The sequence below is a fragment of the Dermacentor albipictus genome, chromosome 8 (genome assembly GCF_038994185.2).
Source record: "Dermacentor albipictus isolate Rhodes 1998 colony chromosome 8, USDA_Dalb.pri_finalv2, whole genome shotgun sequence".
Lineage (NCBI taxonomy): Eukaryota > Metazoa > Arthropoda > Arachnida > Ixodida > Ixodidae > Dermacentor > Dermacentor albipictus.
Window position 1 is genome coordinate 55,432,893 of NC_091828.1, and position 24,759 is coordinate 55,457,651.

Genomic DNA, 24,759 nt, shown 5'->3' on the forward strand with positions numbered 1-24,759 from the left:
CGTTGCCACGCCATCGTGGTTGTGCCATCGTCGTCACTACAGATTCGTCATACGGTTCTTGTCGTACACTCACCGCCATGCCATCGCCTGATCCACTCGTCTTTAACCCATTCTCCTGACGTCGTCATGTCACGTTGCCGTCCATATACCAGCACCGTAATTTACGAATCACATCTCAATGTCATCGTATCATCGTCCTCAGACCACATTTTTCTTTTAAGTGACGTCATCCCTTCTTCGCCAATCCTTAGTCGTCATTGCGTTGGTGTCATGCGGTCGTCCTCAGGCTGTCAGTATTCATGGGCAACCTTGGCAAACCTGATGGCAAGCGAGACTCACAGCAAAATAGTACGGTACTGGAGTATTTATTTATTTATTTAGCAAATACTGCCGGCCTGTATTACAAGCCTTAGGCAGGAGTGGGGTACATAAGTAACAGGAACAAAGAAATCGTACATTGCAACAAAACAACGAGACTCGGCTGGAGTGCAAAACACAGTATGCAGCATATAGCATTATGATCACTAAGATGCTAAATAAACGTGCCTTCAGAACTACGGAGTGTCGTTACATTGACCGAATGCTACTCGTAATAACGTCGACATCGTGAAATGTGTTCTCCCGCTTTTTTTTGTACGAAGTGCGGCTGTAACGCCAATTAATCTAAAACGCAATTGTTGAGCACATTCACGTACGTATCAGTAAAATGCACGAGAAAGGCGTTACAAGTGAGCACATGCGATAGGCGCTACACATATAATGTAATGCACGGCCCGTAATGCAGAAAGCATCACCACAGCTTTGAAGCGCGTAAACTTTGTCAAATACAGTGGGTAGCGCTTCTAATGGTCAACTACACGTTTTCGAAGGCGCAAGATTATGAATGGCCTGTGACGGTCATGAAATTTCTTGTAGTTCTTTTTGTTGCGTTTTGAGAAGAAATTGGAGGATGGGATTTCCAAGGTAAAGGCCACAGTTTTTGCAAGAATATACACAAAAGAAAACACCATCAGGACCCAAAGAAGCTGGACAGTGATATTACATAACGTGGCAACAAGAAGTCTTTCACACTTAAGTGAAAGTATCTTACGAAGCACGAGCAAGTCTTTTAAATTGCACCAAGTGCAATGCGCACGAGTAGGTTATACAGAATCATCGCTCCAATGTCGACCTAACTCAGAAAATAAGCGCCCAATGAGAAATTCAGGATTAGTTCTGCATCACCACTATCAACCAATAAAATAAAAGATTTTTCCTTTAAATCTTTATTGCGACTTTAACCATGCCCCTGAGCAGATTGGTAACGTCAACAACGCCTCGCAGGAATCACTCCTGACGCTCTCGGGCTGAAAAAAAAGCGCTTCCAGGTAGAAAGCAGCTGAACTAATTGAGCCGTGATTTGTTGGCCAGCATAAGGTTACGCAAGTACGAGCTAAATAAATAAGAACACAGGTCACTAAAACCTTAATTTTATTGGAAAAATTCAAGCACTTACACATTAATGTAAAATCACATAATGTATAAAATAAAAACAATTGCATGTGCGCGTCTAAATAATGTTGCTATCCGGGACTTACGCAAACGGGAGAAAAATATTGCTTCCTTCTCGGATAATCCGATTGACACGGCATCCTCAAGTAGGAGGATGCACAAAAATGCACAAAAAGGGCAGACCTTCTTGTGCATAGCAATGACCCCTAGGATGCGACATGAGTCTGCCCCTCTTCTTGCTTTTCGCGCGCAAGTGTTAAAAACCACGTCACGACAACAGCTAAGGCAATGTGTCTCAGATTACTTGTCCCTGTGCAACGTCAGGGCAGCTAAAGCAGTCGTTATGAACTGAATGGCCCAGCAAAATGCCGCGTGAATGTAATACCTGGTCAAAGCTTCTGATGACACCAGCGAGGACTGGATCGCAGTCTCTGTACCAGTAAACTATCGCAAGGGCGCCGAATGCTGCGAGTGCGAAGAATGATAATACGAAGAGAGCACCGGTGATGACAATCCTGAAAGAAATCATATCGAAAATTAGCTTTTTTCCCCCGAAAGAATCGCAACGCTCTCACAAACCTTTTCGCTTCTCGTAAAGTCCTCGCCGCCATGAATCGTTGAACTGCCATCTGGTCAAATCCCGTTCGCGCAAGACTGTAAGGCAGTGCACCTGCCAAGGCAGTCCACACGTTCTCATCGCTCGTCAAGTCCACGTTTGTGCTGAAATTTGGATAAACGTCCATTTTCAATGTCCGATTGGAGATGGAAGGCGTTCCCACCTGAGGTTTTTTGCTGATGGCGGCAAATAAAGAAACAAATTCGGGCCATCTGAGTGCCAGAACCGTAATATGATTATGAGGCACGTCGTAGTGGGGGACTAGAGAATACTTTTTGACCGTAATACGTTATTTACCGTGTACCGTGATCATATTACACGAGCCATTTTGCAATGCTACCCCACAGAAATGCGGCTGCCATTGTGGGAATTGAACCCGCGACTTCGAGCTCAGCAGCGCAACGTCACAGGCACTGCGCTACCACGGCGGGTTGGCGGAAATTTTAGCATACTGGCAGGCGTCACGGACAAGTTCCAGTATCTTTCCTGCGGAAAAATATGTGTTTATTGTGGACATTTTGAATTATCAGTCACGCAGTAACGCATTGACACTGCCGATTGTGCTGTGGTGACAGACGCAATTAGGCTCGCTGGGTAGCGCCTTATATAGAATGTATAGTCGTTTAATAATTTCTGCCTGTTACAGAAATGAACAGCAATAATCAGAAGTGGAACAGAAACCTCACTGCCGAAGCACTCCGTGCAGATGATTAACTAGCGAAGCTGAAACGTGCGGCAATACTGTTTATCACTGGGTTAATCCCGACAGTTCATTAAACGACGGCTTGGTATGCTGCCGGATCCTGGGAGCACAGTTGCTGCTTGCGCTCGGCTGCACAAGCCTGTTATTGTGCCCAGGCTACAGCAGCGGTACGGGGTAGACGAGCTCTCTCCCGCTTCTTCTCGCAGCGTTCCTGATCGAAAGCTGCCTACTCCTCAGGAGTACGTATGGCCTTAGCCTACGACATCACTAGAGCAGCTAATCAAAGACCACCTAGTTGCACAAGGCCTTTTCACTCCGGTCCATGACGTCATGTTACCTAGCCCGACTGCCATAGAATCTAATGGGGATGGTCCCAACTAGGCAGCAATAATTTTTACGTCACTGCTTTCATCACGCCAGTCTTGTCAATGGAAATTTCAGGCCTGGAAGCGCGACGTCATAGATTGGAGTAAACAGGCCTTGTGCTGCTAGGTGGTGTTGGCTTATCGCGCGCCTGTTTAGATTTTCTTTTTTCGCGCATTCGCATGGGGTTGCGCCGGAGGAGTTCGAGGTGTACAGGCGACTGACACATGCATATATATATATATATATATATATATATATATATATATATATATATATATATATATATATATATATATATATATATATATATATATGAACACAGCTGCAGGTTTTACCTATCATTTCTATGTGTGTGTCACCCCCACACCCGCACTTTTCAGTCTCGTTCTACAATTGTACCTAGGGCGATATCTCACCGAAGTATGTATTCTGTTACGTTGAGATCACTCATCGGCCTCAGCGGTGGGCTTGCACTGCCAGAGTCGTATATCACTTTACCAATGATGATTGCAGGAGACGCAAGCATCACTAGTGCTTGAACACAGTCCGCCCACACGACACTGCGTAGTCCTCCCTGAGATGAAAAAGAAAAGAAAATGTCAGTGGCCTTATGAGACAATGCAATGGTATTACGACCGGTAAGGAAAATAAATACAATGCGCAAAACCTATGGTGCTGATATAAACCAATATTTCTAAATTGAGCTACAGAAAACATATTTACCAATAGCCTAGCTACACAAATACAAATGGTCAAATTTCTATGGATACCTGCCCATTTTGGTCTTTCCAGAAATTAAAAAAATATAGCACGTGCTTCTCTATCAAGCCCCTCAACAGTGAATGTTCCTTAGAATCCCGAGCTAACGAAGAAGCCAATTCGCTATCATTTTCGAGAACTTCGGATGCAGACGCGTGATCCCTGCGTGATCAAGAAGCTAACGCACTCGGATAGCACACTAGCGTAGATTAGAACAAACCTTTGGATCCGTTCGTTTTTCCTCGTCTTATAATGTGAGACAAGTATGCTAACCACTTCATCTACTCTGTATTTGCAATATTGTGGAGTACGCTCCATAGGGGAAGGCTGAGTGTCAGTAATGCTGGATAACACACCAGCAAACGGCATTGCTCAGATGGTATATTCTGATACTAAAGCAGTAATTTACAGTCCTCAAGATGAGGAATAAAGAACACCCACAGATGAAGCCTAAAATATAGATTTGAACGTCAGTAGTTCCTACACTAATTCCATAAAGTCTGAAGAAGTTCAGAGTTTGTAGACAGCCTATGTAGTCTGTCGTCTGTTACTTTTCGACACTGAGGAGTGACGGGGGGTATCAGCAATGAGATAACAACATGAATAACTCGTAACTCAATAAAGATTGGTTCGGCTGCATATCATACATACGCGCAAGAGACGCACAGCAAGTTACCTATATCTTCAAAATTAAAAATACATTGTCTGGTTCCGCGAGAACAAAGTGTTACCTTTTTCTATATACCTACAATAAAGTGAACCCCTGCGTTACCCCTCGCCTCCCTCTCTCTTGCTCAATATATATATATATATATATATATATATATATATATATATATATATATATATATATATATATATATATATGTATATATTTCTATATACCTACAATAAAGTGAACACCTGCGTTACCCCTCGTCTCCCTCTCTCTTGCTCAATATATATATATATATATATATATATATATATATATATTGTCGTGGAGTACGTTGGGCACTAAGCGTTGGCGACTAGAATGATAGAGCAGCGAGAGTTAATACAGCCGATCGAGCACCCAAACAAGGTAAGTTTCGTCGTCGTTCTGTCTCTCCAAGCCATGGCCCCACTGCTCCTTAGTTTACAGTACAGTTATCAACATCGCGGAAAAGGAAGCCGTTCCGGCGACCTACGGGTAGCACAGCATAGGCGGATCATAGTACGGCTTTAGACGCGGGACATGCACAATTTCACGTCCTCGGCGGCGATGATCCAAAGGTAGCTCGAGGGGCTCCACGATTAGTTGACTGCAGACGTTTGGTTGATCACGCGGTATGGGCCCTGGTACTTCGACGCGAGTTTCGGTGAGAGTCCAGGGGTAGGGGCTGGAACCCAAAGCCATACTAGCGGGCCAGGAGCATAGGATACAGGGGCATGGAAAGTTTCTCGATGGTGCTTCTGGCGTTGCTGGTCTTCTGCCGTAAATATACGGGATAGCTTGCGACACTCTTCTGCGTGTGCAACAACTTCGGATAAGGTAGTGGTTTCCGTGGTGTCAGGGCGGTACGGAAGGATAGTATCCATTGTGGAAAAAGGTTCGCGTCCGTACAGGAGAAAGAAATGCGAAACTCCCGTGGTAGTCTGCGTGGCGGTGTCTTAACCGTCGGTCAGAAATGGTAGAACATGGTACCATTTGCTTTGGTCGGATGCAACGTACATGGTCAGCATGTCAACAAGAGTGCGATTAAAGCGCTCGGTCATACCATTAGTCTGCGGATGATACGCAGTAGTGGTGCGGTGAATGATGCGGCATTCTTTGAGGAGAGCCTCGATGACGTCGGAGAGGAAAACACGGCCTCTGTCACTAAGTAATTCCCTGGGATCTCCGTGGCCAAGGATGATGTGGCGCAGGAGAAACTAGGCGATGCCAGGCGCAGGAGAAATCAGGCGATGTCACGTGCAGAAGCGCTGGACAGAGGGGAAGTTTCCGCATAGCGCGTAAGGTGGCCGATGGCCACGATTACCCAGCGATTCCCGTCTGATGTGGTTGGCAGAGGTCCATAAATGTCGATGCCTACTCGATCAAAAGCACGTACTGGGCAAGGCAACGGATGCAATGGGGCGGTTGCACGGCGAGGGGGATCCTTGCGGCGTTGGCAAACGAGGCGGGAGCGAACATAATGACGGATGAATCGATACATGCCCCGCCAGTAGTAACGAAGGCGTAGATGCGCGTATGTCTTTAGTACACCCGCATGCGCGCACTCGTGGTCGTCGTGGAATGCTGCACAATATCCGAACGCAGATGCCGAGGGATGACAAGCAACCACTTGCGGCCATCCTGGAGGTGAATACGACGGTACAAGAGCCCGTCACGAATGGAAAAGTGATGTGCTTGGCGACGTAATGCGCGATTGGTAGTGGGTGTCAATGGGGTGGACAAGAAACTCAGCATGGACACGATCCAGGGGTCTTTCTTCTGCTCCACAAAAATGTCCGTGTCAGCAAGGGAAGACTCGGACAATGAGCCCTTCGGGGAGCTAACCTCGTCTGTTAGTGGTGAACGAGACAAGGCATCCGCATCTGAGTGTTTTCGGCCAGAACGGTACAGCACTCGCATGTCGTACTCGTGCAGTCGAAGGGCCCATCGAGCAAGACGACCTGATGGTTCTTTTAAGGACGACAGCCAGCACAGTGAGTGGTGATCAGTTATAACGTCAAATGGGCGTCCATAGTGTTAGATACGGGACCTTTTCCTGAGCCTCCCTCAAGTTCACCACACTACATCGAATCGCGCCACAGCTAATCAAGGAGCGCAGAAGCACGTATACCACATTCCCGAGGCGTGGCACGTGTAAGAAAGTTGGCGGCCCCCACCTCGTAGGCCGCATCTGGAGCTATTCACTGCTTGACTCTTCCGGAAAGTGCAGCGAGAGCCTGGCACTGTTCCAGGTAACGTGGGTCCAAGAGGCAAGATGGGTGTAATGCACGGTGAAGCCCTGGCAGCAATCCCCCCTGTCCGCTTTTGTCGCGGTAGTTGCAGACCTGGAAGGCAAGAGCGCAGAGAGAAGTAAGCACTCGGACAACTGGGGACCAAGGAGCGACCCTCTCCGCCGGGTGTGACACAATCGCACGGGCGCCTACCATTGGCCGAAAATGACACCTGAGCGGGCTCGCCGATTGGCCGAAAACGGCGTCACCTGAGTGGGCTTGCATGATTGCCCGAACGTGACGTGACTTCGAGACACCGAAGGGCTTAAAAGCCAGAGACCGGGAGCATTCCTAGAGCATTCCTTCATTCATCTCTTTCGAGCTTCTTGCCACGGGCCACAGCGTCCGAGTTGCTGCCGGCCCGTAATGACTGTATGACTGTTAATTTCTTTGCACTCACTGTAAATAATGTAAATAAACCTCCAGTTTTCATCCCAAAGTCCTCCTCAACTCTTACGACTGGTTACCAGTAATGGGATCGCCTCCAAATGCTACAGTAGAGATACGGACGGAATTAGGCTATGGCCCAAATTATAACTAGGCATTCTTTTTCTGTTAGCGAATAGTTTGATTCGGGTTTAGTGAGTGCACGACTGGCGAAGGCGACGACGTACTGATCGAAGCCAGCCTTTCTCTGAGTGAGAACGGCACCAAGGCCGACGCCACTGGCATCCGTGTGTATTTCAGTTGGAGAGCTTGGGTCGAAATGGCGCAGTATTGGTGGTGACGTCAAGAGACGACGCAGCTTTGTGAATGCGGCATCGCAATCCAGTGACCAAGTCGAAAGGTTGTGGCCACCACGAAGAAGCTGGTGCTATTATGGTGGCGAAATTGCGGATGGAACGACGGAAGTATGACGCTAGCCCAATAAGGCTGCGCAGTTCTTTCAAGGTCGTTCGTCGCGGAACTGGCCAACAGCTTGTAGTTTCGCCGGATCAGGCAGTACACCTTCTTTCGACACGACATGGCCGAGGATGGCTAGCTGCCGCGTAGCGAAGCAACACTTCTTCAAGTTAAGCTGGAGGCCAGCATCGGCGATGCACTTGAGGACGCGTTCGAGTCGACGTAAGTGGGAAAGAAAGTCCGGTGAAAAGATGACGATGTCATCTAGATAACAAAGGCATATCTGCCTATTGAGGCCGCGCAATATGTTGTTCATCATTCTTTCAAATGTGGCAGGCTCATTAAACAGGCCAAATGGCATCACGGTGAATTCAAATAAACCGTCAGGTGTGATGAAGGCCGTTTTTGGACGGTCTGACATGGCCACTGGCACTTGCCAGTACCTTGATCGTAAGTCTAAAGATGAGAAGAATTCGGCGCCTTGGAAGCAGTCTAGCGCGTCGTCAATACGGGGTAATGGATAAACGTCCTTGTGGGTGATCTTATTGAGTCGTCGGTAGTGCACGCAAAAGCGAATTGTGCCATCTTTCTTTTTGACCACCACTACAGGAGAAGCCCAGGGACTGTGCGAAGGTTGTATGACGCCGCGTTGTAGCATGTCTCCAACTTGCTCAGCGATGACGCTACACTCCGTGGCGGACACACGATACGGCCTGTGGCGTAAAGGCGCATGGTTACCGGTGTCGATGTGTGGACAACAGTGGAAGTACGGCCTAAGCGAGATTGTTGTAGGCCGAATGACGTGCGAAAGCAGTCAAGGAGGTCGACGATCTGGGCGTGCTGATTTGGAGTGAGGTTTGGTTCAGTACAGCGTGAAAATGTTGGGTCACACGGCGGCGTGGGAGGAGAAACTTGAAGGGCCAGAGCGTCAACCGGAGGCGAAGCCCAGTCGTCAGGCACATCGTAAAGAAAGCTTGGTTCGATTTCGCCCGCATAACCAAGACACTCATCGTGGAGCAGGCTAGCAAGGCAAGGAAGCAGGTTCGATACATAAAGTGCGCTGGAACCTTGATGAATCGCAAGAAGGGCAAACGGAAGCAAGAAGGGATGACGGCGAACAACAAGCTTAGACGGCGTGAAAAGAACTGTGGAATCAAAAAACCCAACGCAGGAAACGGGTACAAGGGCGGCCGAGTATGGGGGAATCTCGGTGTCGGATGTGACGAACACACGACCGGAAGCGGGATCATTATCTTCAAGAACGGTGTGGCCGAATGGCGACAGCGCGAGTTCAGCACGGGCACTATCTATAACGGCATGATGAGAGGACAGAAAGTCCCATCCTAAAATCATGGCATGGGAGCTGCGAGGCAGAACAACAAACTCAACATGGTATAAAGTGCCGCTTATAACAACACGCACGGTGCACTTCCCCAAGGGTTCAATCGGCGCAGCGCTTGCTGTACGTAATGAAATGGCAAAATATGGCGTCGCGACTTTTCTAAGGTTAAGACGACGCTGGTCCCAAATCACTGATATTGCTGCTCCCGTGTCTACAAGCGAATGAACGGCAATGTCTTCTGCATAAACATCAAGGACGTTCGCAGGAAATAAATGAGGTCTTGAGGAGTTCGTTGAGACCGTAGTTCTTGCCTCCGGAACTGCGCTCCTTAGTTTTCCTCTCGGATAGCTTCAGGGCGACGGATAAGCGGCGACAGAGGACGCCGACGGGGAGACGGAAACCGACGGGTATTGAAGGTTCGGGAAGCGGGAGGCGAGGTTTCGAAGGGCTGAGTGGCAGAAGTGGAACGGGTCGGAGAGTCGAAACCGTTACCTTGTGCCGTCGGAGAATCCGAAGGATACCATCCGCGCCGGCGGCAAAGCCGTGCTACATACCCAGGTAGGCCGCACGAATAACAGATAGGCCGGTTGTCATGGGTGCACCATGGTTTTAGAACAGCGCGCGGAGACTGATGGAAATATTGGCGAGGTGGGCGCACGGGCTGCTGTGGCGGCCAGTAGCTGCTTGGAGGTGCAAATGTTGCTTGCGGAGGTGAGGGAAAGGCGCTGGTAATTCTGGGTTGAATAGCTGCAGACGGAGTCCTTGGATTCGCGACAATGGCAGCCTACGTAAGTGGAACAGGCGTGGGAGGCGCTTGATGAGCAAGTGGTATACAGCCGATCGAGCACCGAAACAGGGTAAATCTCTCTCGTCGTGGTTGCTCCGCAAGGGGGCCAACTCAGCGAACTTGTTCCACATGAGCTCCCGATTCAACGCGTACTTCCTGCGGACTGCAACCCGGAAGCGCCAGAACGTCTGCATTATTCGACGCAGCTCGAAAAGCGGCATTCAGAGAGACCATCCGCAGCGCTGTGAGTTTCTTTTTCACATATTTACACGCTTTGACAGCAGCAAGGCGGCGGCCGCCAAGCTAAGCCTACGGACGATTGCCAAGCTTTGCTCCCCGAGGCCACGCGCCTCGGCCACGAGCCTCCTGCCCGTGCCCGAGCTTTGAGACCGAGCTTTTCGCTTCGTGAACCATCTGCCCGCCGCGTACTGTCCCTTTGAAGGCGGGGTACGCTTCATACTCAAGATGGAGTATCAAGTGGCGGGGGAGGATATCTCCCCGGACGAGGTTACCCAAGATCAAGGCTGGCAGTCTGCGGGGGCCAGAAGAGTTGGCGCCAAAACACGCACGGCTGACACTAATGCGCTATCGCCCCAGCCGGGAGCGCGACGTGGCAAATCAGGCGGTGCTGCGCTAAAATCCAGAGTGATACGAGCGGGACGAATGCCCTCACTTCCTCGAGATGATATCAAGATTGTGATCAGGCCGCGAGGTGGACTCAATATCTCCAAGATTGGCGTTGTTACGGTGGCTGACGCAATACTCGCCGCCGCTGGCATCAGTCAGGAAGATCTATGCCAAGATACTCTATGCCCGAATCTACAGCAAAATATTATGGTTGCTAGTACTCCCAAGCGCGAGAATGCGAACCGCTACGTCCGGATGAAGCAGATGCTCATCTCGGGCAAGGTATATGAGCTCAGTGCCTACGAGACGGCCCCGCACTCCACGTGCAAGGGAGTGATCCGCAACATCCCTCTTCAAGACGGCCCTGACATCATCGATGCCAAGATTGTCAACACCAATAATCCACTCGCCTTAGCAGCGAAGAGAATAGCTCAAACCGGCACGGTCATCGTCGCGTTCGACGGGCATCGTGTACCGAACTTTGTCAGGTATGGACCGTTACTCATGCAGTGCTCACTCTACCGCAAGCAACTCGACGTGTGCTATACGTGCGGCCGCCTCGGTCATCGCGCCGAGGTGTGTCCCAATCCAGCTGACGCTATTTGTCGTGGCTGTGGTGCCCCTAGTCCCGATGAGCAGCATCAGTGCACCCCCAAGTGTAAGCTCTGTGGTGGCCAGCATCTCACGGCTAATAAGGACTGTGCTCAAAGATTCAAGATCCCATACTTCACTTCACTTCACTTTATTACCTTAAAAACCCCATTAGAGGGGTATTACATAAGGGGTGGTTAATAAAATAAACATTAGAAACAGCCGTTCATCTTGAGATATGGGTGACAACAGCTTCAGTAAAGGCAGATGGGCTTGTAATGGCTGCGATGGCGTGTGGAAGGCCGTTCCAGTCCCTTGATGCTCGAATAAAAAATGATGCTTGAAAAGTGGTGGTCCGGGCACGTGCGCGTGCAACTTGAAGCGGATGACCGGTGCGATGAGATATGTATGAAGGGGGCGTGATGTACGGTGGGTGATTTAGGGAGCTGAAAAAAAATGAGCGGAAGAGAGAGAGGGTGGCAACCTGTCGACGGACAGAAAGCGTTTCCAAGCCAGATTGCGCTTTCATCGATGAAATGCTGATATCGTATGAATATGAAGATTGAATGAACCTAGTAGCGCGATTTTGCACAGCCTCAAGTGCATTTATGATATAAATCTGATGCGGATTCCAGATGGGAGATGCATATTCAAGTTTCGATCTTACAAATGATTTATAGGCCAATGCTTTGACTTGTTGTGGGGTATGACGCAGATGTCGTCTAAGAAATCCCAGTGATCTATTAGCAGCTGAGATGATGTTAGTAGCGTGCAAGCGCCAGGACAGATCACAAGATAGGATGACACCGAGGTATTTGAATGATTGGACTGATTCTATTGGAACATCAGCAATTGAATAGGTAAATGTGTGGGGGTTACGGCTGCGAGTGAAGGACACGAGTTTACATTTGTTAGGATTTAGGTTCATCAGCCAGCGATTACACCATTCTTGTACATTATTGAGATCGTTCTGGATGAGTGTGTGGTCAGATGTGTTAGTAACTTTGCGGTAGATTACGCAATCATCTGCAAACATGCGAATGTTACATGATACATGCGTTGGTAGATCGTTAATGTAAATTAAAAAAAGAAGTGGTCCCAAGACGGATCCCTGGGGGACGCCTGATGTTACGGGGAGTCTGCTAGAATAATGGTTATTAACACAAACAAACTGAGAGCGGTTAGTCAAGAATGCTTCTATCTATTTTAGTACGTCGGGGTGTAAATTTAACTGAGACAATTTTAGCAGCAAACGTTTATGGGGCACTGTGTCAAATGCTTTTGCAAAATCCAGGAATATGGCGTCAGTCTGAAGGTTACTGTCAAGGTTAACATGCAGGTCGTGAAGGAAAATTGCCAGCTGTGTTTCGCAAGAGTAGCCTTTTCGAAATCCATGCTGACAAGGGTGAAAAAAAGAGATTGAGTTTTAAAAGGTCATGATATGCGAGTATATGACGTGTTCCATGATTTTGCAGGGGACACTATTTAATGATATAGGGCGATAATTTAATGGGGTGTCTCTGTTGCCTGATTTGAAGACTGGAACGACCTTGCCCACTTTCCAGTCGGATGGTAAGATGCCTGTAGAGAGTGACTGTGAAAACAACAAAGTTAGGTACGCAGCAGATACATGGTTAGTATTCTTTAGGAGCTTGGAATTAATATCATCTACACCTGCTGACGATGAAAGCTTGATGTTATCAATAATCGAAGTGATTCCATCTGCCGAGAATATAATTGGCGACATACGCGCAGTTATGTGAGTAGATGTGGGAAGATCTGGAGTTGAAGTCTCGTTAGTAAATACAGAGAAAAAGGCTGCGTTGAAAATGTCAGCACACTCGCTGTCGCTGACCACTTCGCCACGTGCATTTAACAAGCTGATGATGCGCGCCTCCTGAGGGTTTATTATTTGCCAAAATTGACGAGGGCTGTTCGTAAGCATTTTAGGCAGTTCATCGTGGAAAAAGGAGAATTTAGCTTTCCGTATAGCCCTCAGATAATCGTCCTCGGCTACAAAATATTTCTCCCAAACAGAGGGGTGTCCGTTTAGTTTGGCTGAGCGGAAGAGACGTTTCTTTTTGTTTTCAAGTCGCTTAAGCGTTTTAGTGAACCATGGTTTGTTACGATTACCGCGGAATGTTATTCTTGGTATGAATTTATCAACGAGATCACCTAGTTTGTTTTTAAATATTGACCAGTTTTCATTAATAGAGCGCGTAGAACATAACCTCGCGAACGTAGGAAGAAATGTGCTCAGATCACTATCAATTGCATCATAATTACCTTTATTGTACAGGCGGATTGTTTTGCTGACTAAATGACGTTTCACGGGCTGAAACGAAAATGTGGCGTGAATTACTTTATGGTCGCTGACTTCAGGTAGATATGCTATTGATGATAAGCTTTCCGGATTAGTGGTTAGGATGAGATCTAAGATGCTAGAAGTGCTCAGTGCAACGCGTGTAGGTTCTGATACAAGTTGGGTTAAAATTAAGGCAGAAATCCACAAAATCTCTGGCAGGCTCACTGCCCATACTTATGGGGACGTCATTGCTCCAGTCTATTTGAGGAAAGTTAAAATCACCAAAAAGGAGGATTTCTGCTTGCGGGTGTTGATTACTAAGGTCACTCAAACTGTTGTTAAGTTTAAATGAGAAATCTGGAATATTATTCGGAGGCCTGTAGCAAACACCTAGAATTATAGTATGGGGTCATACATCGTGCGTCGTCGTCGCAGTGAGCGCGCCAAGGTGGCCGGTGCCGTGTCACCGTCCCCTCATCAGCGCTCGGACACTGCGGAACTCGTCCAGGCTTCGTCCACTCCGGGTGCTCAGCGCAGAGGACGCTCCCGTTCCAGGGGCCGCTCGAGAGTCCGTTCCGTATCCAGGGGCCACTCCGCCTCCAATGCACGTTCCGGCTCCCGCCGTGGGTCCAGAGGACGGGCCTGTTCCCGGGGACGCTCCGGTTCTCGGCCTCGCTCCAGCTCCAGGCCGGGGCGCGACACGTCGAGGCGGACCAGGTCCCGCTCCCGCACGCCCACCGCCCCTAGAAGCAAGTCCACGCTCTCCTGGGCCGACAAGGTTCGAGGGGGACGTGAGGGTCCAAGAGGTGACGACCCGCCTCGCGATTCGCACCACGCACACGAGCTCGAGGAGTTGCGAAGAGTTAACGAGCAGTTGAGGAAAGAAAACGCGCAGGTTAGACAAGAAATGTGCAGGCTAGCTGCGGAGATGGCGGAGATTAGGAAACTCGCGCTTTCCCCCTCCTCGCCGCAACCCCCTTTGGCCCCGGTCGTCATGGATACATCCGAGACATCCCACGTGGCGCGCGCGCCCAGCGTCGAGCGGTAGAGAACAGAGAGGAAGACGAGACTATAAAATTGCTCTCAGAACTCACGCATGCTTTCGCCAGCATGCAGGCTAGCTTAGCAAAGGTCCAGGAAGCTATATCGCACCCAAAAATGGGCTTAGGTGCACTCAGTGAACGGATAAGCAAATTAGAGGAGGTCGATGCCAGGAGAGAACCCAGCCCCGCTCCTTCGGAAGTCGCAGCACGACGTCATGTACTAGCACCACCGACGGAGGGCGCGATTCTCAGGGCCGTTCAAGCCTCCTCTCAGCTTAGCCATGGATAGTGCGGACGAGAACTTTAGTATTTGGCAATGGAACTGCGGAGGGTTTCCCAACAAGAAGCCGCTTCTGCAGCAATATTTAAGAACTCTCATGGTTAAGCCCCAAATCATCGCTATTCAGGAAGTTGCAACTAGTACTCCTATCAAACTCGCAGGTTATCTGGTAGTATCCTCACATTCAGGAGGCAGGGGAGTTGCTACCCTTGTCAGCAAAAGGTACAATTGCCTCTCTCGCGACCTCGGCCCAGTTGGTGATGGCATCGAGTACGTCATGACTGAAATCCTCATGAACCCACCCAGATAGGGCCTCAGAAGAAACAGCCTTTATATCCTCAACGTATACTGCAGCCTCAGCTACCGCAGGGTGAGGGCGAACTCTCTCCTCAAGAGGGCCGTCAGCCTGGCCGGTGGGCACCCCCTTGTCATCGTCGGGGATTTCAACGCTCCACATAGAGTGTGGGGCTACACCCATGACATGCCCAAGGGACGCGAACTGTGGCAGACTGCGATGGAACTGGACTTGACCCTTATCACCGATAAGGACTTCCCCACTAGGAGAGGCAACTCCGCATGCCGGGACACTACCCCAGACCTCTCTTTTGTCAAGAACGTAGGGGAGGTCAAGTGGGTCAACACGGCTCTAGACCTCGGAAGTCGTCGAAGACGTCATCGAAGTCTCCCTCCCGATAGCCCGCTATAAGACGAGGAAATTCAAGCTGATCGACTGGGACATTTTCCGCAAGATCAGAGCCGAGCGCGCACCGATGGCGGAGACAGATTTTGAAGGTTGGTGCACAGGGATAAGGGATGACGCCGCGGTGGCAACCAAGGAGGTCGTCACTGAGCTCGACGTTGACAAGATGGATAGCAGATTGGCGCACCTGCTGGAAGCTAAGCAAGCCCTCCTCACGAGATGGAAGGGGCAGAAGCATAACAGGCGGCTCCGCAAGAAGGTTTCGGAAGTTAACAGGGAGATCGAACATCACTGCAAGAACCTGTGTAAGCAACAACGGGATGAGCTCTGCGAATCCGTCGAGGGTCAGCTCAGATCAGGCAAGAGCTGGGGTCTGCTCAACCACCTTCTCCATGAGGGCAGCACCAGATCCAGCCAGAGACGATCCCTCGCGCGAGCCATCCACCTCGCTACGGACTCTACCCCGGACGTGTCTATTGTCGACAGGCTCATAGAGAAGTACCTGCCGGTCGCGGATAGCTCTGCCCCTACCCAGTTCCCGGACTACGCGGGGTGTGCGGTGCCGGAGTTGGACCAGGACTTCACCGCGGCCGAGATCCGAGATGTCCTCTTCTCACTCAACGTCAAATCTGCCCCTGGTCCAGATGGCATCACTAACAGGATGCCGAGGAATCTCGATGATGAGTCGATCGACTTCCTCACTGAAAGGATTAATGAAGTCTGGCGCAGTGGACAGGTCCCCACACAGTGGAAGGCGGCCTGCACGGTACTCATCCCCAAACCCGGTAAAGCACCAGGAATTGAGAATCTACGACCAATTTCCCTGACGTCCTGCGTTGGTAAGGTTGCAGAACCGGTTGTAGAACCGGCTGCTCAACCGGCTCAAGGTGCACATCGAGGCCCATGACATGTACACCCACAATATGATTGGTTTCAGAGCCGGCCTCTCGACACAGGACGCCATGAAGCTGATAAAGCATCAGATCATCGACCGGAGCACGGGAGATACCAGAGCCATCCTTGGACTAGACCTGCAGAAGGCATTCGACAATATTTCACACGAGTTCATTCTCCAGTCTATTGCCGGCCTCGGGCTCGGGAAAAGGGTCTACGACTTCGTGCGATCCTTCCTTAGCCAGAGAACTGCCAAGCTCAAGATCGAAGGATACCTTTCGCAAGAGATCACCCTCGGTTCACGCGTCACGCCTCAGGGCTCAGTCATCTCGCCAACATTATTTAACATCGCAATGATCGGGCTTTCTAAGGAGCTCGCGAAGATTCAAGGAATCAACCACACTATCTACGCAGATGACATCACCATCTGGTGCGTCGGCGGGAGCGACGGTCAAGTTGAAGCCGCCATGCAGAGCGCCATCGATGCGACCGAGCGCTTCCTCCGCCCCACTGGGCTGAGATGTTCTCCATCAAAATCTGAGCTACTTCTCTACAAGAAAAGACCCAGAGGTGGCGGCCATCGTGATTGGAAACCGGCGTCCGAAAGCGAAATACGGCTTTTCACTGGTGACGGTTCTCCGGTGCCTAGAGTGGACTCACTCCGAATGTTGGGGATGTATATCGAGTCTAACGGTTCCAGTGGAACCGCACTCAGAAAGATCACCGCCAAGACGGAGAGTGCTCTCGGCCTCATTCGGAGGATCGCCAACAGGCACCGGGGAATCAAGGAAGAAAATCGCATCCGCATTATACATGCTTTTGTTCTCTGCCACCTTTCTTACTCGGCGGCCATGCAGAATTGGCATGTGGCTGAGAGGAACAAGCTCAATTCACTCATCAGAAAGGTTTTTAAGCTTGCCCTCGGCTTGCCTGCAAGCACCCAAACCGAAAACCTGTTGAAGCTCGGAGTCCACAACACGCTCGAAGAGATTATCGAGGCACAAGAGCACTCACAGCTGCTCAGGCTATCGGGCACCCCGACGGGCCTCAATCGACGAGATGGGCCTCAATCCTGTCGACCAGTGCCCTGACGCCATGCGGATTCCCAGCGACATCAGGTCTCAACTGCACATCGCGCCCCTGCCCCGCAATATGCACCCCGCAAACAACGTTGGCAGACGTCGGGCCAGGGGTAGAGCTCTACTCGAGCATGTCCGCAATAACCACATTGAGGCAAGCTTCGTGGATGCCGCGGCATATGTCCAACAAGAGGCATTCGCCGTCTCCATCGTAGACTCCAATTTAAGGCTCACTTGCTGCGCTACGGTACGCACTTCAAGGCCCGTGGTAGCCGAACAGGTTGCAATCGCGCTGGCTGTGCTCGATGGTCGCAGAGATGCAATATATAGTGATTCCGAGGCAGCCATTAAGGCCTACCAAACCGGTATGGTCTCCCCCCAGGCCCTCCGCATTCTCCAAAGCGCCAAAAGTATCTCTCCGCATTCTCTATTTTGGTTTCCCGCTCACTTGGCGTCGATTGAGGGTTCTCCCTCTAACCCTAACGAGGGCGCACACGAGGCCGCGCGAGGACTCACTGACCGCGCCGCCTCAGCAGTCCCTCAGCCCCGCGGTGAACCCTTGCTTACATTTAATGAGATCACCACGCACTACTATCTGTCAAGAACGGTCTTCCCCCTCCCGCACCCCGCCTTATGTAGGGCGCGGGCGGTTACCCTTCGACTTTTACAAGCCCGTGCGTACCCTAACCTCGCGGTTTTTCATGCCATATACCCCGAAAGATACCCCAGTGCGGACAGCCCTGCCTGTGGACTAAGGGCAACATTGGACCATGTGTTGTGGGGGTGTGAAGCCATCGGCTCCTCCTTCAGCGAGGATAGGTGGGCTGCGCTCTTGGGCAGCCCCGAACTCAGCGACCAAACCCTGGCCATCCAGAGTGCCCGCGATTGGGCCGTCAAGCTCGGCTTGGCGGTCCCTACGTGGGACTAGCCGGGTGGCGCGGGGTCTCCCCTGCTTCTTCTCTGGACCACAATAAAGTTACTTCACTCACTCACTCTCTCGTCGTCGTTCTCTCTCTCGAAGCCACAGCCCCACTGCTCCTTAGTTTACAGTAAAATATATATATATATATATATTATATATATATATTATATTTATATTATATATATATATATATATAACTACGAAACAGCCACCCCAGTGTGGCTGCACTGAAGAGGAGGAAGATAACGTGGACCAGCTTGATATAGCGTCGCCATTGTGGCCTTCCGTTAGCTTCCTCTGAATAAATGCATATAGCATTGGGCTACAACTACATGTAACAATATATATATATATATATATATATATATATATATATATATATATATATATATATATATATATATATATGTAGTGAGAGAGAGACAAAAGAGATAGATAGATAGATAGATAGATAGATAGATAGATAGATAGATAGATAGATAGATAGATAGATAGATAGATAGATAGATAGATAGATAGATAGATAGATAGATAGATAGATAGATAGACAGCAGGTTTCATGCGCATGGAGCGAAACCTTAGGTGTTTCTTCAAACGTTGATTGACGATCTTCGTTAGTGATATGGCAGGACACGCATGATGAGTCAAATTGCACTTCACTTCCAAGTATCGTCAACAGAACTGTTCACGTTGTCGTATCGCCGAACTTTCGTGTTGTTTATAGCGTTTGCAGCATAACACGTGCCTTGCAGGCAGGACGGCAACACCCCCACCATGCGAGCTACATGACATAGCCGAAAGCTGGTTGCATTGCCTCCGGGTACGGACTGGTTTCTACTACATGATATCCGCGACCGGCCTACATACTGTCTCCGGGATCCACCTATTATACTCGACGAGAAGCCAATGGATCAGACAGGCTAAACCCCAGCAAGAAACAAGAGATACATTTGCTTTAATATGGAATGATGTGTTTCAGTAAGCATATTTGTTGCTGTGAGAGTGTTTAGGTATTACATCATTGATTTGTTGCGTAATTTCGTAGAGAAAAGAACCAGTCACCAGAGAAGCTGGAGCTGTACCACAGATGTGTAATAATTCGATTCATTAAAGTATGTGCTGTCTTGTGCTCGGCAAAATCTGAAAGGGGTCGGCCGAGAAAGCCTCGCTTGAAAAAGTTCATTCCTAGTGTTGCTTAAGTCTGCAAACCATACCAACCAGACTAGCACGCACACTTTTGTGTGAATATGCGCTCTGGTGCCAACGTCTCCTCAGCGCCTGTAAATACGCTCTATATAAAGACATATATATATATATATATATATATATATATATATATATATATATATATATTATACATCAGGTAATGAACAAAATCAAAAGGTTGGGAGGTGTAACAGCTAAGGCACGCATACTTATAAGGCAAGGTAAACGACTATTAGAAACTAATATTTTTTGTCACAAGTATCTACGAAACAAAAAAAGAGAAGTACTCACAAGCGCTGTGTAAATTGTCCCGGCGAGGCCGATGGCAATATTGGCGTAAAGCAGTGGGAAGGAAAACACTGAAGAAAAGATGTACGCAATTATTTGCAAACGATGAAAGTGACCGCGACAATACACTGCAGGTTTAGTAGACGGGGCACTCATTCGAAAATTAGTACTTTGCATTTATATATACAGAAAGAGCGCTTGAGAAATTACTGAGCTCTGTAGAAGCTCCAAAAATTGAAATTCCGGCTGTTTCTTGGCACATATTGCAAGAACTATATCCGTGATCGACTCCTTTGCTTAGACAGTGGCAGCAGCATCACAATGAAGAAGCAGCAAAAGACCGACGCAGATGTTGCCCGAAACAGCTAGCCCGGATTCAAACCCTGGACTCCTCAACAATAGTCTGCACTCTTGTCCGTCGACGTATTTTGTCCGGTTGATTGGCGCCTTCCACGATTAATTTCCGCAATGAACTCACCACAGTGAATTTCTAGCAGGATTCTTTATACATACATACTAGCATTTGCCGATGAATTATTGTATGCGATACTACGCGAGTATATAGTACTCGGCATTGTTCTGCTTGCAGTAGAGCTTCATGAGTCATCGCTACTAGCTAATGTTTGCGGAATGCATTACGCACTAAAGATATTATTGTGGTATTAATGACGCTAAAGAAACTATACTGCGAATGCAACCACGTGTCCAGACCCGAGAGGCCCCTGCTTCACGTCTCTGAGCCAATCTTTCGAGCTATGGCACGGTGTGGCGCTATGGCCTGAAACTAAGTTGTAGCGTCTGCAACCACGACAACTCAAAAGCTGATATTGGGTGGCGATCAGTCAATCCGCTATCAAGTTTGTAAAAAAAAATTGTCTTTCCCTTTAGCAAGCCATGAGGGAAAGTGTTCCTGGCTGACTAAGTCTTGATGGTATATGTAGCCTGATCGTCATTGTAATGATTCATGCGAAACAACGAAGAAAGACATGCCACTGATTCTCTTGTGCTAGATACAGGTGATGAATTAGGTACTCCTTTGTATTTTGAAATAATGAACTGTACGAATTTCGCAGGGGAGGTATGATTCTATACATGAAGGCTTTGCTTTCTTATTTCTTGACATGGATGTCGTTGTTCTTCTCATGCGTTTAACTAATCTTATGAAGTTTTGGATGAACTTTTGCTTCTGGATGATGTGATCTGCTCATTTTGAATACTACTAGGAGCGTGCGAATATCTGCAATTCCCAGTACCAATACGAGTATATGCTAACGGATTCCTATTCGATTCGACAGTTCATTATTCAAAATTGTGGAATATTTCTTCACTTCGAATACAATAAGACGCAACTGCTATTCTTGCAGTCTGCAGAGAAAAATACATGACACAGGTCAAAAGTCTTTGGAGTGACTTTACTGCAGGGAAACCACGGTTGTTGCGCAGCTGAACCAGTTCATGAGGCAACGCATGAAAGGCATCCCTTCTGATCAATTCTTTTAGTTGTTAAATAATGTTTCTTCTTTCAGATTGCCCAAAAATTTGATAGGTCCATTTAGGCAAGAAATGTTTCCACTTGGCCAATCATGTCATGTTTGGATTCTTTCAAAACATTGTGCGGACTTCGATCCTTCAATAAGCACTACGCTCTAGTAAGGGAATATATCGGAAGACGTGCTCTTCCTTTGTTTAATTATTGTCATTGGTGCATCAGATACGAACAGCCTTCCTATGTGTGTCATTTACAAGTTCCTTATTGCAACTTCCGTACATCCACTTGGCGACAGCATTACACCTACCAAATCAGAATGTTTGCTCTCAAACAGACTTCATCGACACTTTATCCTTTGTTGTTAACAAATAGTACATATTCCATATTCAATTAATTATTCGATTTTAACACGCCTACTTTTTAAGTTGCGCTAGAGGATTACGCTCTGGTTTCCTATATCTCATAACCACAATGTATTTATTCCCTTTGCCGGATGTACCAGAAAAACAAGTTTTCCTTAAAAATGGCATGTCTCTTAAGTCTGCGGACAAATGCAAGTCAGTTCGCCCGTACTATAGCTACACTTGTTCATCCCCTCTTGTCGTGAGCCACGTACTTGTGCCTGCATTTGTGAGAGACAGTTGTCAAACGCTCACGCAAGCCTGCGAGTTATGGCGCCTTTCAAACAGCCAACAGCCTTGCTGCTAGGTTTTGATGTGTTTTGAGACTTAATCCAACCGATCATGTCCTCTCAGATAATAGGTTGTACCACTTTTACATCTCTTTTCTGCCGAACATTGACGTGCATGGTGACGCATTTTACGCTGCTATCGTAAATATACAAAAATTATTCGAGAAGTTGCCAGTTACGATTTCCTGCCACTGAGGAGGAGCTGAAACACCTCTGCCTTAATTATGTAACCTACTCGCAGGAGGAAAATGTCAATTGTGCTTTTGCGCATGGTCATTCGGCGCGCCAGTCTATGTATCAAAGATTTAAATTATGCGCGAAATTAGTGATTCTAAAACAAATAATTGGTTGATGTCACCGCGAACATCCCCCTCGGATGACACGTTATACTGTTTTGCACCACCACGTCGTAGTTTGACCTCCAGCTATACAGAATTAGAGTGTGAATCGCGAGGTGTGTGAGCAGGATAACTGTGCGGTTTGGAATGGATGAAGCGCATCCTGCCTCCCACTCGCTCAAACCTGTCCTCGCCGTTAGTGTTACGTGTATGTGCAAGTTGTGACCGAATGCAGACACTAGTGCACCTAATACCATATTTGCTCGATTTTAACGTGCATTTTCTCTTCCTGAGAAATTTACTAAAGGTTAGCACCCGCCTCACACCCGCACCCGACTACACAACCAAAAGTACAATATTGGAAATCTGTCATCGCTGGCATCAGAAGTGCCTGTGATAGAATCGAATTCGCACGTTTCTGCATCAGCGCATTCCCGAACACCGTTCAATCTGCCTTGCTGTAAATTTCGTCGTCTTCTCATCTATGATTGGCTCAAAGGGCATCTGATCTTTCTCTGGTTGGCTCAGAAACACCAAAACGGCGAATTGTACAAAATAGCTAAGCTTTATGGCGTCGAGAATGACAGCCCAGTGGTAGGACGAGAGCTTCCTCCTCGCGCTTTCCCGACCCAAAAGGTCCCTAAATAAAAATGTAGGGACTTTCTGCTGGAGACTCATGCCCCTCTTGCTCCGAAGAATGTGTCTTTTGGGTAAGTACCAAGGAGGACGATATGCTTTGCTTCGTCGGTCACCTAAACTTTTCTCCGAACGGGAGCATGGCAACCGATACGGAGTGTGTAATGGCGAAACGTCAGATTTTTGTCCTTACTCTTTGGTCCGTGTCACTGGGGCGCGCGCAACAGATCTTTTGCTTCTCCGCAGTGCGTATTCGGCGTTAAGCCAGGGGCACGGGCGTCGGTGACGGGAGGAGTACGTGTTACGTTGGCATACTCTGCGTATGTGCCGCCCAGCCATAAAGAAGGACTTGAGTATGACGTACAATTGAATAGCTAACACTAAACAAATTCGCAGTAACAACGTGCGACTGAAGGCCGCTAAAGCGACATCTACCCTGTAGCGCTAAGTTCTACCCTATAGCGCTAAGTGCCACTAGGAAGCAGCAACATTGACTAGAGCTTTTGCGAGGCTAGGTCAGCCTGCAGCTAGCAATACTCCACCCTAGCCTCACAGGACCGCAGCTTCAGAGCAAATTCTTCCGAGAGTAACGATAGAAGCAGCCTTAGCGGCAAAAGTCCTTGAAGTACTTACTGGTGGAAATCCCAATGGCGGCGCTGTAGATGCCCACAGCTCCTAATGTTTGCTGTGGACGAACACATTTCTGCAGTGAAAAATCTCGGCTGGCACTGGTGCGCGTTAGTATATGTCTAACAAAAGATATTGTGCAACAAATAAAGCGCCACCGAGTCCAGGCCCGAAAGGAGCATCTCTCTCAATAAAAACTGAGTGCTCTCAGACCAGAAGAAAATTTAAAACAAGGAAAGGGAACGCCTCTGACTACGGCATCTTGTTTAACCATCAAAGCATGGTAAAACAGCTTACCTTACCTAATTATTGGTTTTCTATCAGAAAGTTTATTACTTGGCTTTTCTAGCAAAGGACTTGTCGGGCCAGAGAAATTGAAACAATACGGAATAAAATTCACATTTCTAACTTGTCTTCTTGTACGGTGGCACACCAGACACATAATAATGGTAAAGGAGCAATAATGTGAGTGATGTGCATCGTTTAATGAGTTTTCCAAAACATCAAGTGACTTTCTGATTGCTTTTACTTTTTACGTAAGGCCTTCCTGCCTTGTTTGCGTAATAAACATTGTGCATGGCGTCTGTGTTCAATTCGAGCCACATTGAGATATGCCGTAGTTCCTCGTCTCTGAGCTCACATTATGCTATCTACTTATCTCGCGCGTTTTGCTCTAGTCTGCATGCATCCGCGCCCAGGCCCTTGTCTCTCTTTATACATAAGAAGTAGTTGCACAGACCACTATTTGGTGATCATTTCCTTGTTCCTCTTTTTCATACCATAGAAAAAGGTGGAGCAAGTTACGAACACCGTCGGCGTAGTCTGTTTTTCATACCTCTCCTTCTCGTTAATGAAAGCAACTTCGTGTCCACTCACACTTAACACGAAGTAGATGATGCAGGCGGTAATGCCGACTTTGTTGTCGAAGCGCAGGCGTAGGAACTGGAAAACAAGAAAACGGAAACAAAAATTGGTGACGATAGGAAAAAACCGGACCCTGAGCAAGCTGCACGTTTACTGTTGTGCAAAATTCACGAAATCAAAATAACATTAAAAATGCGGTGTTAGATGCAACACGAGACTTCATTCATACAAGATTTGCAGGCAGGCATACTTTATTCTTCTTTACAGAGCACTAACTACTGTTACGTAATACATGACCTGTCTAA

At 48.2% G+C, this 24,759-nt stretch overlaps 1 protein-coding gene across 4 annotated transcripts in view; it reads right to left on the bottom strand.

Annotated features, from left to right (window-relative positions):
- LOC135921739 (sodium/iodide cotransporter-like) overlaps positions 1–24,759 on the bottom strand; it is a 95,173-nt gene that overhangs the window by 21,223 nt on the left and 49,191 nt on the right. For all 4 annotated transcript variants that reach the window (XR_011507936.1, XM_070523443.1, XM_070523444.1 and 1 more), the window contains exons 3-8: positions 24,467–24,532; positions 23,597–23,648; positions 19,813–19,880; positions 3,593–3,750; positions 2,071–2,211; positions 1,877–2,006 (exon numbers count right to left, since the gene is read on the bottom strand). Coding sequence is in view for 3 of the 4 variants with exons in the window: in XM_070523443.1 (XP_070379544.1) it covers positions 1,877–2,006; positions 2,071–2,211; positions 3,593–3,750; positions 19,813–19,880; positions 23,597–23,648; positions 24,467–24,532 (615 nt within the window). In the remaining variant the exon portion in view is untranslated. The remainder of the gene's footprint in view (positions 1–1,876; positions 2,007–2,070; positions 2,212–3,592; positions 3,751–19,812; positions 19,881–23,596; positions 23,649–24,466; positions 24,533–24,759) is intronic.